Source organism: Cervus elaphus, chromosome 21 (genome assembly GCF_910594005.1).
Source record: "Cervus elaphus chromosome 21, mCerEla1.1, whole genome shotgun sequence".
NCBI classification, from domain to species: domain Eukaryota; kingdom Metazoa; phylum Chordata; class Mammalia; order Artiodactyla; family Cervidae; genus Cervus; species Cervus elaphus.
The window spans coordinates 30,630,309-30,651,166 of NC_057835.1; the positions used below are offsets into that span (position 1 = coordinate 30,630,309).

At 40.0% G+C, this 20,858-nt stretch overlaps 1 protein-coding gene across 5 annotated transcripts in view; it reads right to left on the reverse strand.

Annotated features, from left to right (window-relative positions):
* The window catches only part of ASPH (aspartate beta-hydroxylase), a 175,469-nt gene that overhangs the window by 65,959 nt on the left and 88,652 nt on the right, over positions 1-20,858 (reverse strand). For all 5 annotated transcript variants that reach the window (XM_043879855.1, XM_043879851.1, XM_043879852.1 and 2 more), the window contains one exon: positions 17,482-17,523. In XM_043879855.1, the coding sequence (XP_043735790.1) occupies positions 17,482-17,523 (42 nt within the window). The remainder of the gene's footprint in view (positions 1-17,481; positions 17,524-20,858) is intronic.

The window sequence follows — 20,858 nt, forward strand, 5'->3', positions numbered from 1 at the left end:
ATTTACTCTTCAGTCAAACATTTCTCTGGCAGAGATTTTGGGCAAGTAATAATTTTGCCTGAAAAAATCCAGTGTGTATTACCTGCGTCAACAAAGGACAAGGTAATTACAGCTCAACTATACTTTCTTTGGCTTCCCAGGTGGCCCTGTGGTAAAGAATCCACCTGCCAATGCAGGAGATGCAGCTTCAATCCCTGAGTCGGGAAGATTCCCTGGGGAAGGAAATGGCAACCCACTCCAGTATTCTTGCCTGGGAAAATCAATGGACAGAGGAGCCTGGCGGGCTCAGTCCACAAAGAGCTGGACATGACTCAGAGACTAAACAACAATAATAAATACTTGCCTTGCTTCCTAAAGCCTACTATGTGTTTTCAAGTAGGACTACATAAAATATATAGGTATCCAAAGGTGGAATTGAATGAAAAATAATCTAAAATGCAAAATGATTTAAGGAAAGGAGAAGTAAACCCAAAATAAGAAGTTGAAGAAAAATGTGTTCTCTATCTGAGATGCAGCACGAAGCTGAAATAATCATGTAATGCTTTATTGCAGTATTATTCATGTTAATTAGTTAAACCAAGACAGACTCCACAGCACATTTTAGTCTTCTTATGTTATAATTGGGAGTTAATTTTGCTTTTCTCTCAAAAATCAATGATAGATTTCCATGTAAAAAGAGGAACCTCTCCTCTAAATTTGTCTGGCAGTGAGGAAATTTATAAATTAAGGCACATGACACAAAAGAAGGAGACAATTGAGCAAAGCATTCAAGACTTCAAGAATCCGGCACTAGGGTTTTTGATGGAATTCCTCCTGCTGGGTACAGGCAAAGCAAACCCATATCTACCAGGGCCCCTCCCAGACACCTGCAGGGGATGAAGGTGGGACCCGTTCTTTTCTCTTCCACTTGAAAATGGAAATCGTGCAAGGTCTTCTATTGCTAGGCTTCACACTGGGGTCTGAAATAAATCTGCTTTCATATCAAGAGGGGGTCATGTTATTTGCTGTTGAGAAACTCAATCAGCAGACAGCCGTGGAAGTGTTTCTGAAGGGAGTCTTTGTATCATCACTGTGAAAAAGGAAAATTACTGTGTTTGATCCAAAAAGAGCCTCATCTGAGCCTACTTCCTCTAATGTGCTGTATCGACCTTGTAGGTGCATAGTGCAGGGAGAAGGTGTAAATCTTGGCAGCTCAGGGCAGAGGGTCTTACCTGCTAGCCTAGAAGGAAGGTGGACCCTTCCTTTGCCTCCTATGTGCTGTGCTTAGTCATTCAGTCATGTGCCGACTCTGCTATCCCATGGACTATATAGCCCACCAGGCTCCTCTATCCACGGGATTTCCCAGGCAAGAATACTGGAGTGAGTTGCCATGCCCTCCTCCAGAGGATCTTCCCAATTCAGGGATCGAACCCAGGTCTCCCAGATTGCAGGTGGATCCTTTACTGTCTGAACCACCAGGGAAGCCCAAGATCAAGAAATAATGGTCTTTGTTCTCCTAAGAATTAAATATCAACTACATGCCAGCAGGAGTTCAGTATTCAAAGCTCAAACCAAACAGTTAACATAAATGTTTCTCAGCTGACAGACACTAATACAACACATAAACATATAAAGGGCAGTTGTTTTCAGTCTGCCTCTTGTATTGAAATAATGTGGGATTCAGCTGGGAGCAGTCAATGGCTCCAGAAAGTATTCTGGCTTATTAAAGAGAGTCTGTTGTCTCCCCGTAGGGTTATTTTAATAAGTTATACATCCCTCCCCTTCTAGAGTAATCATCCTTTAACAGATGTGACCCCATATGTTAAATTAGAAATTTCAGAGATGCTAAATGATGTGTGTTCTATACTTAACAGAGATTCCTTCAGTGTCAAGATGGTCCATGGGCTTACCAACACCTGCTTCAGACATTAAGATGGGAGGGGAGCTTGCGGGAAATGGATACATGTATAGTATGGCTGACTACCTTTGTGTCCATTGGAAATGATCACAACATTGCTAATCAGCTATACTACAGTATAATATAAAATAAAAAGTTAGGACTTGCTTGGTGGTATAGTGGATAAAAATCTGCCTGCCAATGCAAGGACATGGGTTCAATCCCTGGTCTAGGAAGATTCCACATGCCATGGGGTAACTAAGCCCATGAGCCACAACTACTGAGCCTGCGCTCTAGAGCCCCTGTTCCACAACAAGAGAAGCCACCACAACAAGAAGCCCGTGCACCACAAAAAAGAGCAGCCCTCGCTCACAGCAACTGGAAAAAGCCCATGTGCTGCAAAAATAAATAACTATCAATAAAATAAAAAGTCAAAAAAACTGACAGAGCTATAAAAAGAACAGAAAAGTCTCCAAATCCATCAGAGATCTTGATACTGATCATTCGACAACTGACTAAAAAAGTAGAGAGAACGTCAGCAAGAATAAAGAAGATTTGAGTAACAGTATAAACCAAGTTGACCTAACTGATCCTTCTAGAACACTTTTCCCAACAACTGCAAAATACTTATCTCTGCAAGTGCACACAGAATATTTTCCAAGCTTCCACCTTAAACTAAAAAATAGAACAAATTAAACCTAAAACAGTAGAAGAAAGGAAACAATAAAGATCAGAGCAAATATCAACAGCTTAGAAAGCAAAAAATAAAAATAGTAAGGTCAAGAAAATTAAAGTTGGTTTTGAGAGAAGATAAATAAACTGACAAAACTCCAGCCAGACTGATCAGGAAAGAGAGAAGAAATAAATAACCAAAATCAGGAATCAGTCTGGTGACATCACTACAGATTTTATAGTTATTAAAAGGATAATAAGAGAATATTACGAACAATGTTACACCAATGAATTCAACAAATTAAGTGAAATAAAACCAACTCCTTAAAACAATTATCCTTCAACTAAGAATAAATAAATAAAAAAAAAAGTCTTGAAAGACACAATCTACTAAAGGTTACTCAAGAAGAAATAAATAACTTGAATAACTTATATCAGTTAAAGAGATTGGATTTGTAACTAAAAACCTTACCACAAAGAAAACTCTAGGCCCAGTTATTTCACAGGTGAATTCCACCAAACATTTAAGGAAGAATTAATACATCACAATACCTTAATTCTCAGAGAAGAGGGATTGCTACCCAACTCATCCTGCAAGGTCAACCTTACTACAAAACCCAAACCAGGAAAGACATCACATGAGGAGAAAACTATGAACTAATTTGCTTCTTGTACATAGATGTAAAATATTTCTAAACAAAATTTCAGCAAAGTAAATCCCATAACATAGACAAAGGATAGTGCACTATGAGATTTATCTTGGGAGTGTACACAGTTGGTTTAATATTTGAAAATCAATCAATGTAATTTATAATATTAATATAATAAAAATTAAAAACCATATGATTGTCTTTTTAGGCACAGAAACAGTCTTTGAATCTAAAACCCAGTCCAAATCAAAGCTCTCAGTAATGTAGAAACAGAGGGAAGCTGATAGAGAGCATCAGTGAAAAATCTCCAGCTAACATCACATTTAATGGTGAAAGGCTGACTTTCTTCCTCCAAAGATGAAGAATAAGACAAAGATGTCTACTCTCATAACTTTGGGTTGAAATTCTCCTAGAGGTTCTAGTCACTGAATCAGGCAAGATAAAGAAAGAAAAGGCATCCTGATTGAAAACAAAGAAGTAAAATTGTCCTTATTTAGATGTACATAAATAAATATCTTTCTAGAAATTTGATAGAGACTAGAAAAAAAACTCCTGGAATATAGAGGTCAGTCTAACAAGGTTCCAGGATACAAGTTCAGTATAAAAAAAAAATTCAATTTTCTTCTTTTATACCAGTAACAAAAGAAAACAAATTATAAATTAATACTACTTACAATTGCATTCAAAAATATAATATTCTTAGGAATACATCTGACAAGAGTTGTAAAAGGTCTATACAAGAAAACTTATAAACACAATGCTGAGAGAAATTTTAAAAGATCTTAAATAGAAAGATATAACAAATCCAGAGATCAGAGGACTCAACACACACAGTAAAGATGTCAAAGTGAAAGTGCTAGTTGCTCAGTCTTGTCTGACTCTTTGTGACCCCATGGACTATAGCCCGCCAGGTTCCTCTGTCCATGGACTTCTCCAGGCAAGAGCACTGGAGTGGGTAACCATTTCCTTCTCCAGGAGATCTTCCCAGCCCAGGGATCAAACCAGGTCTCCTGCATTGCAGGCAGATTCTTTACTGTCTGAGGAGGCATCAGAGATGTCATTTCACCCCACCCCCACCCTTGCCCCAGATACAGTTTCTATGCAATCTCAATCTATCCTCAAATAATGGACATCAGAAAGTAAAAACAAAGGATAGTATATTAATGACTAGAACAGAATGTTGAAAATTATTACGCAAACTAAGGATTATAAAATAGTTTGGAACAAAAAGAAGCATGATATTACTTCTAATAGGAATATCTTGAAACTAACACAGCATTGTAAATCAACTACGCTTCGATCTAAAAAGAGAGAGAGAAATGAAAGTGATTGTAAAAGTCAGAGTAGAAGCTGTCACAGCACTAAGGGAGAAAGTTAAATTCTTGGCTAAATGAAGTGGTTACATTTCAGGAGGAAAGAAGATTTGAAAATAAAACTCTTAGAAATAATTATACTTGCAAATATCAAAGAAAAAGCTGCAACTTCTCACCAGTAAAACTTACATTCAGATAAATTTATCTTCACTTGAATAAAAATACATCTATTAATTTCACTGTTTCTAGATGGTTGTGCTTTTTAACAGAATGCACTGCTCAGCACGCTGTCACTTAGGAGGCTGGTGACATTCTAAAACATCACAGATCACTGTCAATATGAAAAGCAGGATCTAAGTTGTGATTCTTTTTATGAATAACGTGAAGTTTATTTTCATGCAATGGCACACCCCCTGTTTTGGGCTTTAACAGATGGTACTCTTTTTACCAGGGTTTTAAACTTGCACACTGGGAATGCAAGCTATTTATACAGTACACATTTTAGCTGATCCTATCTTTGGACATGTTTAATTAAAGAATGAGCTACCAATAGCACAATCAAGCGGACACATGGGAGAAGCAGAACTTGCTGCCTTGCTGAATACATTATTTTACCCCAGCAATTTAAAGCACACATGGAAATTAATGGCACGATGGAGGTTTATAATAAATCCCCTAAGCATTTAGCTTTTTAGTTAGCTGTTTTCCAAAGCAGTGTTAATAAAGCTTTAAGGCCCGAGGCAGAAGGAAAGCATAGCTTACTTTTTAATGAGATGCCACTGTAGCATTCTTCAACTAGCTCTTCAATATTCTCACACCTGAATCAGCGTGGAGATGTTCATTTTCTACATATAAATGCTTTTTAGAGGAACATCCCAGAAGAATCAGTATTCTCCTATTGCACTTAAGACATTAAATATATTGGGAGGTGGAGAGGATTAAGTTTATCCGATTCATCAAGAGCCTCTTAGAAAAGGAACACATACAAATAAACAGTATTAAACAGCATCTGGGGCTTCCCAGGTGGCTCAGTGGCAAAGAATCCACCTGCCAATGAAGGAGATGTGAGTTCATTCCCTGGGTCAGGAAAATTCCCCCTGGAGCAGGAAATGGAAACCCACTCTAGTATTCTTGTCTGGGAAAACCCATGGACAGAGGAGCCAGGGGGTAGTCCGTGGGGTCGCAAATGAGAAGGATATGACTTAGCAGCTCTGTGTGTGCAAGCTAAGTTGCTTCAGTCATGTCCGACTCTTTACGACCCTAGGGACTGTAGCCGGCCAGGCTCCTCTGTCCATGGGATTCTCCAGGCAAGAATACTGGAGTGGATTGCCGGACCCACCTCCAGGGGATCTTCCTGACCCAGGGATTGAACCTGTGTCTCTTACATCTACTTGCACAGGCAGATGGGTTCTTTATCACTAGCGCCACCTGGGAAGCCTGACTTAGCAACTAAATAATACGAAATAGCATCTGGATTTGCAGGTCCCAAACATTTTATGTATTTATTTATTTTTAAAAGATATTTTTTATACAGACTATTTTAAAAATCTTTACTGAATTGGTTAAAATATTGTTTTTATTTTTATGTTTTGGGTTTTTGACTGCAGGCATGTGGGATCTTAGCTTACTGCCCAGGGATCAAACCCACACTTCCTGCATTGGAAGGTGAAGTCTTGACCACTGAACCACCAGGGAAGTCCCTAGCATACCTTTTAAACAAAATAGTGAAAGTGTTAGTCACTCAGTCATGTCTGACTCTTTGCGACCCCATGGACTCCGGCCCACCAGGCCCTCTGTCCGTGGGATTCTCTGGGCAAGAATACTGGAGTGGGTTGCCATGCCCTCCTCCAGGGGATCTTCCCAACCCAGGGATCGAACCCAGGTCTCCTGCATTGCAGGCACATTTTTTACCACCTGAGCCACCAAGGAAGCCAAAATAGTAATAGGAGGGAAAGCAACCACAATACTTGCTCTTGTCTCTGCAGCATAAGACCAGAGACAAAGCAATATGGTCACCTGAGACCTATCCCAAACTGCGGGAGGGCAGGCAAGATTATCTTTGTATTTTATATGTGGAGGAAGAAAAGCTCCAAGCAGCTAGGAGACTTGTTCAAGATCAAAGAGCAAATAAGAAGTTCAAGATCAAATGCCAATAAGAATGAATAGAGCTGAGACTAAAACTTCTGCAAAAGGAACCCTTTCACTGAAGTGCAACAATTTTCTAGTTCTGACCAAGTGACTTCACACTAGTAAGAGGAATTTAAATACACAGAAGGGAAATGTTCATGGTAAGAAAGAAACAAAATGGTAACTCCTTTAAAGACGGATGCAGACTGAACTGGGCTTCGCAGGTAAAGAATCCGCCTGCTAATACAGGAGATGCAGATTCGACTCCTGAGTCAGAAAGATCCCCGGGAGAAGGAAATGGCAGCCCACTCCATTATTCTTGCCTGGAAAAGCCTGTGGATAGAGAAGCCTGGAGGGCTACAGTCTATGGGGTCGCAAAAGAGCCGGACATGACTTAGTGACTAAACAACAAAGCAGGCTGAAAAATTCTCATAGCTGCCAATTTCCTGTAATGTCGCGATGGGCTTCAACCTCCAAAAACCACATCCAGACACTTCTTGAATCTAAAAACAAAACAGTTGCGCTCATTCAGTTGCTAAGTTGTGTCAGACTCTTTGCGACCCCATGGACTGTAGGCCGCCAGGCTCCTCTGTTCACGGGATTTCCCAGGCAAGAATACTGGAGTGGGTTGCCATTTCCTCCTCCAAACATACATTTGCCTGTTGCCTACTATCTGGCCTCCTAGTCACAACATGCTGCTTGTGCCCAATTTTCTTGAGTGTCTGCCTGACCTTAGGCTCCAGCCACTCCCATGCTGCTCTAAGCCACTGCTGTGAAACCTCAATAACAGCAAAAGGCTGCAGGATCTAAGTGGAGAGAGAGAAAGTAGAGAGAACATTCTAGAAAAACATGACTGACATGGTGTTAGGGATAAACAGACTGGCTTCCCAAGCAGAATGTAATCAAATCACCCAAACTGTAACAGAAAAGATTTATTTTCACTATTACTAATATTCTCTATTGTCAACACATATTCAATTTTTTAATGAAAAGCATAAACATATGGCAGAATTACTGCTGTAAATGTCAGTACCATCTACCATTCTATCAGGAGAATGAAAAATGCCATGGGGAAGAGCTCTGTAATCAGACTGAGATAATTTTCAGTAATGCATTTTTCAAACGAATGCACCCTGCCAATTTGAAGTGTTGCTTAAATAAATGAATGTATTCAACTACAATAGCACTACCTTTTCACAGCACATTTTTTGAAAGCTTAATTTTAAGCTAGCCTTGGCATATGTGGCTAATATGTCACTCTTTAATTTGCTTTGGTGTACAAATAGACAATGCGTTAATACACACAAAAAAAGGTGGATTATTCTGATTTGAAGACTGAGTCTCATTTCCCATCAATGACAATAAAATTTAGATCCTAATGATGATTTTAAAATACACCAATATCTGAGTTTTTTCCTTAAGAAACTTATTTTCTTTCCCTGATCATGTTGTCACAATCATTACAGAAATGCATATTGTAAAACATTGAGTGCTCAATGGGAAACATTAGAATTGAATTTTAATGATAACAGAGAATTGGCAATTATTGTCCTGCGGTGTATCTGACTGAAGAGCCAGTCTGATGGAAGCAGGTGCCTCAATTATCACCCTGACTACAATACAGTTTAAAATCATGAAATGAAAAATAAAAACAAAGCAAATGTGTATTTCAACACAACTAAAAACCTTTACTCCATTTGCTGAGACTGGTAATATATGCTGAGCTTATTGAAATCACTAAAATTGCTGTAATTAAACTTCTCCCTAAATCAGACTTGTATAAGAGTCAGAAATCTCCCATAATTAACTTATCTGGAGAACTAATCAGACAATAACTGCTGGTATATTTTAGGAACCACTAAAACTACTGTAGCTGTTGAATGTAATGACTATAATAAATCTTTAACAGCAGTTATCTCATAACCTCTTTTCCCAGCAACAAGGGTGGGAGGGAGATTGCTTTTTCAAAGCTCTGCTCTGAGTTGGTTTAAGTGTACTATTGCTACACTGCTCTCCTCCGTCAAGGGAAAATTACAAAGCCATAGAGATGTGGCCTGAACCGAACCCCCAGTCTATGCTATCTCTGAGGGTGCTGTTGATTTCTTGCTGTTGTTCAGTCGCTAAGTTGTGTCTGACTCTGAGACTCCATGGACTGCAGAACGCCAGGTTACCCTGTCTTTCACTATCTCCCGGAGTTGGCTCAGATTCATGTCCATTGAGTTCATGATGCTATCTAACCACCTCATGCTGTGGATACTAATAATGAAAAATAGACAGTGCTTTAGGAACTGAACCAAAGCATCTCTAATAGCTCAAGACAGAAGACCTACATACAATGACTGCAGAAACCAATCTTCAGAAAAAAAGAACTGCTTCTGGTGAAATCTATGTTTGTCGTGTTTTGCCTGAATGCATTTCTCAATACACACACAGTTTGAGTAGCAGAAAATAGATGCCTTACTGGCTTGAAGTATAACTTGAGAAAATGGAACTGCCAAAGCAACCAGAGATGTCAATGGGGAATCCGAGACGCAAAGAGAAATCCAAGAAGCAAGCCCCAAAATTTAAGTATGAATTCTGTCCAAATTTTCAGCAGACCAGTAAATTATGCACACACAGGGCACCTCCATCCCACCCACCAGAGAGCTAGACCAAAAAACAGCAGTTAGAAACCAAAAAGCCTGAGCAGAGGCACTAACAGCTTCTCGCTGCAGGGGAGACAGATTTTTTTTTTTCAGGTTGAGCCCAGGCAAATTAACTGTGTACTAGACACCAGCAATTCCCAGAAAAAGCAAAACAATTCCAGAACTGCTACAATATATACACAGTCTGCTTGATGCTTTTGAATTGTGGTGTTGGAGAAGACTCTTACAAGTCCCTTGGACTGCAAGGAGATCCAACCAGTCAATTCTAAAGGAAATCAATCTTGAATATTCATTGGAAGGACTGATACTGAAGCTGAAGCTCCAATACTTTGGCCATCTGATGCGAAGAGCTGACTCACTGGAAAAACCTTGATGTTGGGAAAGATAGAAGGCAGGACAAGTGGATGACAGAGGATGAGATGGTTGGATGGCATCACTGACTCAATGGACACGAGTTTGAGCAAACTCTGGGAAATAGTGAAGGACAGGGAAGCCTAGCATGCTGCAGTCCACGGGGTCAAAAAGTCAGATACAACTTTGCGACTGAACAACAGCAACATACACAACCAAGCTTTTGACCAAAAATTACTAGACATGCAAAGAATAAGGACTCTCCTGACTTGTAATCAGGATTAAAAAAAAAAGTAGTCAATATCAACTGTCTTGGTGTGTGCCCAGATTATCAGGTTTATCAGAAAACACTTCAAACCAGTGGTTATAAATAAGGACAAAAAATTATAGAAAAACAAGGTGTTAATGACTGAACAGTTATGAAATCTTGACAGTGAAATGGAAACTATAAAAAAAGAAGCAATTGAAAATTTAAAACTGAAAAAAATATTAGCTGGAATGAAATTTTTACTAGGTGGACTTAACAGTAGACTTGAAATGGCAAAAGAATCACTGAACTTGAAAATAGAGCAACAGAAATTATGCCATCCAAATGAAAAAAAAAATGAACCAAGTTGCAAAACCTGTAAGATAGTATCATGCAGTCCAACATGCAATTAATAATACCAGAAGTAGTAGAGAGAGAAAGAAGAAAAAAATATTTGAAATAATGGCTATAAAGCACTTAATTCACATGATTTTTTTTTTGGGTAAGGGTTAAATGAGAACTTGTGTGAAAGTAACTTGAAATGTAGTACATTGTAGACATTTAAAGTTCATTCATACTTGGATTTTCCATTTATAACCCCACCCCCTGCCCACCACTTAGGCTATTTGCATCTCATATTATCACGATCAGATGAAGAGGCAACTAAAGTAAATGGAATTAACCACATTTTCTCATACTACAATTATTTTTTCAGTTCCTACTTTGTAATGGCTAACTGCCACTGGAGGGATGTGATAGTTAATTTTATGTGTAAAATATACCAGGCTATGATACCTAGAGGGTTTCCCAGGTGGTGCTAGTGGTAAAGAACCTGCCTGCCAATGCAGGACTTAAGAGACATGGGTTCAATCCCAGAGTTGGGAAGATCTCCTGGAGGAGGAAATGGCAACCCACTCGAGTGTTCTTGCTTGGAGAATCCCATGGACAGAGCAGCCTGCTGGTCTACATTCCATAGGGTTGCACAGAGTTGAACATGACTGAAGTGACTTAGCATGAACACATGCATGGTACCTGATATTTGGTCAAATATGTCTGGATATTACTGTGAAGGTATTTTTTAGAAGAGAAGGTATTTTTTCAGATGAGACTAACATTTCAATAAATAGACTTTGAGTAAAGAAGATTATTCTCCATTATGTAGGTGGGTCTCATCCAATCAGTTGAAGGCCTAAAGAAAAAGACACCAGCCCCTCCAACAAGAAAGAATTCTGCCTCCAGAATGTCTTTGACCTTGAGTTGCAACAGCATCTCTCTTCTGGGTCTCTAGCTTGCCTGCCTTCCCTGTAGATTTCAGATCTGGTGCCTCTACAATGTCATGAGCCAGTTCCTTAAAATACATCTCTGTGCCTGTTTCTCCCTCTACACACACACACACACACACACACACACACACACACACACACACACACACACACACACACACACACACACACACACACACACACACACACACACACACACACACACACACACACACACACACACACACACACACACTATTGGATCTCTTTCTCTGAAGAACCTTGACTAGTACTAGGGTGGGGGAGGTCATGGTTCCCACTCTTAAAAAGTTGTTTTGTCTAAGAATTCAGGGGGAAACTCAAAATATGTGCTAAAAACCTGAAACACAGGTTTTCTTGGGAGAAAAGAGAGGAGAAGTACATCATCTGGTCTGGGGTAGGTGATGGGGGTGTAATCAGGGAAGGCTTTCTGGCAGATCTCATCTCTAAGCCCAGTTCTGAGGAACAGGAGTTTGTAGTTGTGAAGTAGGGAGGCAAGGAAGAGCATTTTGAACAGAGGAAAGCCATAAACAGGAGCTGGATCTCATAAAGATGCTTTATGTGCTGTCCTGAGGAGTCTAGTTTTTAATCCTTAGGGTGATGTTCTCCATTTTTGCTCAAATATGTTACATACAGCTGTAAGAACCCCAGGAAAAACTTTAGAGATAAATACATTTTAAAACAAGAAAACATCTTAATTAGACTTGTTTATTGCCCTTATTGGTTCTCTCTCTACTTATGATCATAGAAAACTCAGAAGTATAGATATGAAGTACTGGTTGCATCAGGTTGATTTATCAGCAATAATATAGCCATCCCAGGCTTTTCTCTAAGTTGCATTAAAAAACATCATTTGTTAGTGTAAATGTGACTTGTTTTCTAGTGCCATCTGGTGTTTTGTTGGGGCACTGACTATTATTCTTTAAAACAATACAAATAGTACCCAGGAAATCCTTAAATGCATTCTTAAAGATGTTCACAAAATACAATTTAAGCATATCCTTGATTGTAATGAATAATATAATGGGGCATTAAATGTTGGTTTTAAATCAAAGGAGAATTTCAGGAAACGACCCTGATCCAAATGCAGTTTTACCTAACATACACACACAGACATACATACACAAGCAAACATTCCCCTTTTGCAGGCATGAGTATTCTGTTGTTCCTCAAATTTCTTTAAAGGCCCACAAATCCTCAACTGGTAACTGACATTTGATATGTATTAAATCAGTAACATGTTGTAGACTTTTTCATTCAATGAACTGTTAACTCAGTTTTTTAAGAAGCTTTGAGGCATTTTTGACTCCTCTTTCTTTCATGCCTCATATCCTAACCATCAGCAAATCCTACAGACCTTACATGAAATAGAGGCAGAATCTAAGCACCACTCACCATGTCTAACCACATCCTAATCACACCTCCCTGAGGGACTATAAATATACTTTTCCACCCCTGGAACTCACTTCACCCATATGGCTGCATAGCTCATGCCCTTGCATCTTACATCTCCAAGTGTCACTGTCCAAGAGGCCCTTCAACAGAGCAACACTCCTGACCATTGTCATTCTCTGTATCTTTTTCCTGTTTTATATTCTTTTTCATACTTATTTTATTTTTTTGAAAATGACAAATCTCTCCCCCCGACACACATACACTAAAATATGTTGTAAGTACTATGAGAACTGGGACTTTGTTTTTATTGAATGTTTTAGCCCCAGTGCCTAAATCAGGGCCTGGCACATAGCAGGTACTCAATATGTACTGAATAAATGAATGAATAAAAAGAATTGTTTCAGTTGGACATTTCATCAGGCATTTTTGTACTGCATTACCTTTCAGCTCACAGTCCTATTCTGTGCGTGTGGAATATGGAATGTGTGGGAAAAGATGACATCCAGTGGGGAAAAACTGATACAGCAATTTTAGGTTAAACAGATATAAATAATCTCATTCAATATAAGAAGCTGGTATCTCCAAAGAGGCCCTATTTTAGAATTAGCCCTAGTCCAAACTTATGACTCTATCAAAATAAACTAAACCTGGTTCTCTAAAAGAAAAGAATCATATGACTATTAATTGTAAGTAAAAATAACATCTCCCCCCTCTCTGTAGATCTCTGATAAAGAACTTCAGGGTGATAACTCAATAGAAACTTAGCCTAATAATTCATCCTGAGACAAATTTACAATTACTGTTTTTTAAAAATCTCAATTTCTATTATTGTGAAATTGAAAGCTGGCTACTAAAACATTCCATTTTTTTTTCACTGTGTATCCCAGAAATGGAATATTTCCCCTCCCTCTGCCATGCCAGTTACAGCATCGTATGGGCTTCCCTGGTGGCTCAGATGGTAAAGAATTTGCCTGCAATGCAGGAGACACAGGAGACCAGGGTTTGATCCCTGAGCTGGGAAGATCCCCTGGAGAGGGAATGGCAACCCACTCCAGTATTCTCGCCTGGAGAATTTCACGGGGAGTAGCCTGGTGGGCTATAGTCCATTGCATCACAAATAGTTGGACACGACTGAGCGGCTAACACTTCTGCTTTTCTCATGAATGTGGGTTAAAAAAAAAAAAAGATGGAATTTCCAAAGCTGACAATTTGCTCAAACAGGATTTTCAGTGAACTTGAGATAACACTGACTCATTACGTCTCTTAATCCTAAGATTCTCCCTGTATGTCACAATCAATAAAAGACTTCAGTTGCCAACTTCCCTCAGTTGGTGTGGATATAAGGCCAGCTCTACATGATGGAGAGTGAAGAGCCAATCAGGTGAAGTTGTTGCAAATTCTCTCCACAAGCTCCATGAAGAAATAGCCAGTGAGCCCACCTTCCATGCCACTGGAAAGCTGCTTATGCGCTCAGAATCCCGGGAGGAGAAAGCTGTGCAGAGGGTACTAGAGGGAAGCGCAGTGCAGGAAGGAGATGGAGCCCTGGAGAGTGAGAAACGCTAAGCACAGCATCTGGAGCAGGGCTTGCACCTGTTCACATCTGCAATAAGCCACACCCAGCACTCACCCTCCGGTCTCTACCTTTGTCAGAAAGCGCCACAGTGCACCTCCTGGTAGCAAACCAGTCAGTGTGTGAACTGGAAAGTCTCTGACCTGCTGACACCTGCATGGGCTGGGTGTGGAGTCCCCTTGCAAGAACAAAGGTGGCCTGACTCCGCCATGGTCTGACCCCGACTTCCCCTCTGGCTGCACTGAACACGCTCTGGCTTTGTTTGTGGGCCCCGGCTTCTCAGGCCCTTCCTTCACGCCTCAGGACCTTAGCAGACTGTTTGCTATTCTGAGTGCTCTTAGCCACAGTTGCCTTGAGCACATCACCAACCTCAGAGACCTTCTGAGAGTAAGAACCTGATGTGCGAGGCCTGTAAACCACCACAGACGACTTTGGTTTTACTCTGAGAAAGATGTGAAGATGATGGAGGCATCTGAGCAACAGGCTACCACTTAGGTTTTAAAAGCGTCACCGTGGACTTCCCTGGCGGTCCAATGGTTAAGAATTCACCTGCCAATGCAGGTACAGGGGTTTGATCCCTGCTCTGGGAAGATTCCACATGCCTCAGAGCAACTAAGTCTACACGCCACAACTACTGAGCCCAAGCCCTAGAGCCTCTGTTCTGAACAAAGCCCCTGCAGTGAGAAGCCCACATACCACAACTGGAGAGTAGCCCCTGCTCATCACAACTAGAGAAAGCCCAAGAACAGCAACAAAGACCCAGGGCAGGCAAAAATAAATAAACAAAAAACAGAGTAAATAAAATTCTTAAAGAAAGTTTAAGGGCTTCCCACGTGGCACTAGTGGTAAAGAACTCTCTAGCCAATGCAAGAGACATAAGAGATGTGGTTTCCATGCCTGGGTCAGGAAGATCCCCTGGAGAAAGGAATGGCAACTCACTCCAGTATTCTTAACTGAAGAATCCCACAGACAGGGGAAACGCGCGCTACGGCCCATAAGGTCGCAAAGAGTTGGATGTGACTGAAGCAACTTAGCATGCAAAGAAAGTTTAAAAGGGTCACCGTGGCTACTGAATTGAGAAAGAGGATAGAGACAAAGGAAGATCAATTTGGAGGTAAGTGGAGTAATCAGGCAAGAGATGGTGGTAGAGAGAGAAGGTGGTAGAAAGAAGCTGGGAAGAGAGGGTGGACAGGGTTTGCTGATGGAATGACAGGGAGGCAGGAAAGAGAAGATTTGTAGGAGCAGTGTGTGTTCACAGGAAGATCAGGAGTTCCATTTTACACTTATTAAGTTTGATGTGATTATTAGATATCCTTTGAGGGCATCAGGTAGCCATCAGGTCTCCATTAGGTAGACAGCTGGATATACTTGTTGAGAGGTAGAGACCTGGGATGCAGTTAAAGGAGTTGTATTTGGCATAAAGATATTTAAAGCCACGGGATCAGGTGGGATCATCAAGGGAGTGTGTGTAGATGGAGAAATGCTCTGAGGACTGATTTTGGGACCTTCAACACAGGATGGTCAGGGAAACAGGAGCAACTACCTAAAGAGGCTGGGCAACAGCAAACAGTGGAGAGAGTAGGTAAGTCATGGACATGGTGGAAAATTGGGAAGTAAGGCAGTGTGGAGAGCTTGTGTGAATAGAAGCCCAGTCATCTATATAGAAAAGGCAGCCAACAGTTTTCAACATGGAGGAGAAAAACTACAGAATTCAGACATTATTTAGAAATGCGTAGGTGGAAACAATCCAAATGTCCATTGACAGATAAATGGTACATATATACAACGGAATACTACCCAGCCTTTTTTCACAGGACTCTGAATTGTTAGAAAGAAAGACATGGAAATATTTACATCTGTAAAGAAATGTAAAAGTGAAAAAAGAACATGTTTGAAATAATCTTTGTACTCCTCACTCTACGTTTACAACCTTTGTGAACACTGAATTAAAATGCTACTGGTTTCTTAAATTTATTGTTGAAAATGTTGTTATCAAATAACATTTGATATCACTCATATGTGGAATTTAAAATATGACACAAATGAACCTATCTACGGAACAGAAACAGACTCACAGCCATAGAGAACAGCCTTGCGGTTGCCAAGGGGAAGTGGGCTGGGGGAGGGATGGAGTGAGAGGCTGTGGTTAGTAGGTGTAAGTTTTTATAAATAGAATGGATAAACAGTAAGGTACTAACTGTGTCGCACAAAGAACTATATTCAATAACCTATGATAAACCATAATGGAAAAGAATATTTTTTAAAAAAGCAATGCATATATATGTATAATTGAATCACTTTGCCGTGCAGCAGAAATGAACACATTGTAAATAAACTATATTTTAATTTAAAACTTAGATTTGTATATTACTTTAATAAAAAATTAAAAACAATCAGTCAGGAAAAAAATGCATGAGCTAAATAAATGCCTAAGGGCTATTCAATTATGGCCAAAAGCCAGCAACTCCATATAGTCAGGTACTGTTTACCTATTGAGTAAGTAAGATCTTGGCTCTTACATGAACTGTATCTTTTAAATGTAAACACTGCTTTTATCACTACAAGTTAAAGCCATTCCTGAAACTCCAATAATGTTTAATCATTGATGATTTTACCATTTAAATGATACTAAAAATATAACTGCTACTCTGTGACCATCCATATAATGTTTATAAATTTAACTTTAAAAAATAGCTCCTCACTCTATGTTTAGCAACCTTTGTGAACTTTGAATTAGAATTCCATTGGTTCCTTAAATTTATTAGAATGCCTCTATAATAAGCTCTTGGAAGGCAGAGATGATATTTTCTTTATAGATGTAAATATTTGCATGACTTTCTTTCAAACAGCTCAAAGTCCCATGAAAAAAGAACATATTCGAATAATCTTTGTACTTAGAACAGTTGTCAACAAAGGTGACAGTAATAATTAACATTTCCTTTGCGCTTTCCCTGTGCTAGACACTGCTTTAAGCACTTTACATATATTTTCTCTTAATTACTATCGTTGAAACAACAGTCTTATGGTTTCTGGAAGTTGGTACTGTTCTTATTATTCCCATATCACAGAAGAGGAAACTGAAGCACAGAGGTTGGGTAATTCTCAGGATGTATACAGAGTGAACAGCAAAACAAGCGTTAGGCGCTAATGTCTTTCCAGAGCCTTAGCTCTTAATGTTTATGTAGAATATTAATGTCTGTTGGTAAAACCACTGAAATAATAAACACACTGGCAATGTATTTTGACTAGTGTAGAAAATAAGATCCCATTATTCACGGATAGTATAACTTCTCCTTATGTGTATTTGAAAGGCTGTTGATTTTAACAGTCTTACCTTTTCCTTTTTTTTCTGGCTCATCTGCTTTCTTATTTGCTTCTGAAAGGTAAAGACAAAACAAAGTAAGTATTGTGAGAGTTACAATTCAAAATCTCAAATTATAGGACTATCTTTAAATGAGTTCAAATGTGAGTTCAATTCACAATATTTCTGGGATTAAGAGATACATGCTATTATATATAAAATAGATAAACAACAAGGATCTACTGTATAGCGCAGGGAACTATATTCAGTATCTTGTAATAATGTACAATAGAAAATAATTTTATATATATATATGACTGAGTATATATATATGACAGTATCACTTTGTGATAAATGTAAATATATACATCACTGAATCATTGAAACTAACACAATATTATAAATTAATTATACTTCAATTAAAAAAATTCTGGGCTAACAATTCAATTTTCCTAAATCCTAAATTCTTCACACATGTAATTTATTATAAAATATTAAGAATTTGAATTACTTATAAAAGTCACCAAGCAGTAAGCAGGTTTTGGGTGCCAGGCTGTGTTTTCCTGGTCTACATAAGGGGTGATGGGAGCCACCTCCACCAATAATAAGCACCTCTGTGGGTACAAACTGAGTCCAGAGAAGACTCACTCAAAGCTGATCCAATAGCTTTATTGTCTCTTAAAGCCATACACTGCTTTATAACAGGGACTGTGTGCTTTAAAGGATTGTAGCAGGCCATCCTACTGAGAACACTAACCTGACTCCTCAAGGACTTCCTACATCCACAGGTGACCCACAGAGGTGCCCACACTGAGCCCAGGTGTGACATAGCAGTTAGAGGTAGACCAGTCAATTTCAGTCCCAGTAGGTATTTACCTAGTCTTTGAGAATGTCTAGGTACACATGTGTACAGGTGAGTTGCAGTGGGGATGGGGCAGAGTTTGGTAGTCTGATTAAAAAAAATCAGGTTCCATCCTTTCCCCAGAGTAGACGCAAGAGGGTGTGGGCAGGTTGGGTTCAGGGGTGCAGGCAACATCATTCAATTTCTTGATCCCCAGTTTCCCACATTCATTCATATAAAACATTTCAATTTTTGGAGGCAAGAGGTAAATCTGAGGCTCCTGATACAAGAAGAGGATTTTTTATCAGTCAAGTGTTTCTCCTTCGAGATCCCCAGGGGAGAGAGAGCAAACTGATTCAAAGCATGCCAGGCTTGGTGCCAAGCACAAGGCACATCTTTTGCGTCCTAACATCCTCTGCAGATGGGGAAAGAAATGGTAACCCACTCCAGTATTCTTGCCCAAGAAATCCCATGGACAGAGGAGCCTGGCGGGCTACAGTCTGTGGGGTCACAAGAGTCAGACAGGACTGAGCAACTAAACAACCACCACCCTCTGCAATCTCCTTCTTCATGCAGAGGAGGAGGCTGAAGCTTGACAACGTAGAGGGTCTAAGTCATCAAGGTCAGTGGTGTATTTGACTCCAAAATAGACATTCTTTTCCCCATGCCAGTCTCTAATTTTGTTGAAAGGGAAACAAAGGGGAAAAAAAGTGCAGGTCTTGACTTTTGCAAAGGGAGGGTTTTAAAAAGTTGGCTGGGAAACTTCCCTGGCGATCCAGTGGTTAAGACTTCACCTTCCAGTGCAGCAAGTGCGGGTTTGATCCCTGGTGGGCAAGCTAAGATCCCACATGCCTGGCAGCCAAAAAACCATAAAGTAACATTAAACAGAATCAATACTGCAACAAATTCAATAAAGGCTTTTAAAAAACGGCCCACATCAAAAAGAAAAAAAAAATGTTGGCTGCCACACATTTCCTGGTCAGTGCTTCAGGAGGCACAAGGATATAAAATAGACTTCCTAATCTCTGTTGAACATTCTAGAATTTCTGATCTTATTAACTGTACCCTTGTCATTAAGGGCTTCCCTGGTGGCTCAGTAAAGAATCCACCTGCAATGCAGGAGACCTGGGTTCGATCCTTGGGTCTGGAAGAGCCCCTGGGGAAGGAAATGGCAACCCACTCCAGTATTCTTGCCTGGGAAATCCCATGGAGGAGGAGAAACCTGGTGGGCTACAGTCCACAGGGTTGAAAGAGTCAGACACGACGTAGTGACAAAACCACCGCCATCATAAGGTCAGGCAGTGGATCATTTAGTAGGATGCACTCGAGTTTGAGTAAGCTCTGGGAGATAGTGAAGGACAGGGAAGCTTGACGCGCTGCAGTCCATGGGGTGGCAGAGTCGGGCGTGACTGAACAACAAACTCTTGTATCAGGGATACAGGATAGAAGAGAAGTATCAAAAATCTCAATTTCCAAGGATCTCTCTTTCTGCGGCACCAGCGATGTGTGCAGGAAGGCTGGGAGTATTCCCCCCTCCAGTAATGTTACCTGGCATGTGGCTAGTGTAATTTAGACAAATCAAGCATAAAATGCAAGTTTCTCAGTTGACTATAGAAAACTGGTGGGTTCTGGTCATGAAGAAGATTTTAGAGCTGTCCACAAATCTTCCTGAGCCCAGGGAAACCAAGGAAGGAAGAGTGGATTGAACTGGTCATCTTTTTTTAGGTTTTTTTTTTTTTTTTGATGTGGACCATTTTCAAAGTCTTTATTGAATTTGTTACAATATTGCTTTTGTTTGGTTTTTTGACTAAGAAGCATGTGGGACCTTAGTGCCCTGACCAGATATTGAACCCGAAACCCTGCTTTGGAAGGCAAAGTCTTAACCACTGGATCACTGGGGAAATTCAGAACTGATCACTGTTTAAATAGGTGTGGGAGGCCCCTGGCCAGGTATGCTCCCAGGAACTAGGGTCACCATCTTTTTTCCTCCTGTACTGCAGTTACCTAGGATGACAAGAGGCTGAACTAAGAAGGCCTAGCCCAGATGGTCCAACCCTGGGGCAAAGGCCCCAGGTTCTGTTCCCTTCTGATCCCACTGCTTCAGCAAGTTGAGATGTGAGACCGAGCTTGGGTGTGGAAAATACCCAGAGTAGGGGATTTTCACCTTCGGGGTTTTCAGTGCTTAAATTCAGCTTAGGTAAAGTTTTCAAGGAGCTTCAGCTTACCTCACTAGCATTCTGCATAATATAATGGAGTGTGACTTTGCTAGTCTTTAGTCCTTGTACCTGGGGCTTCCCAGGGAAAACTCAAATGGCCCTCAATGTGCCAAAAAGGAAAATGATTGATAACGCTTAACTAGCTGCCAGGCGTTCTTCTCAACCCTTAATGCAGATTATCCCATTTAACTCTGAAAGGTAGTTTTAATTCCATAGATAAGAAAAATGGCTGAGAGAGGCTACGGAATATTGCCAAGGGTTGCAGAACAATTAAGAACTATTCAGAAGGCCACACTCCACAATACTACACTCCACATATTCCAATAGTGGGCAGTTCATACACTACGATCAGT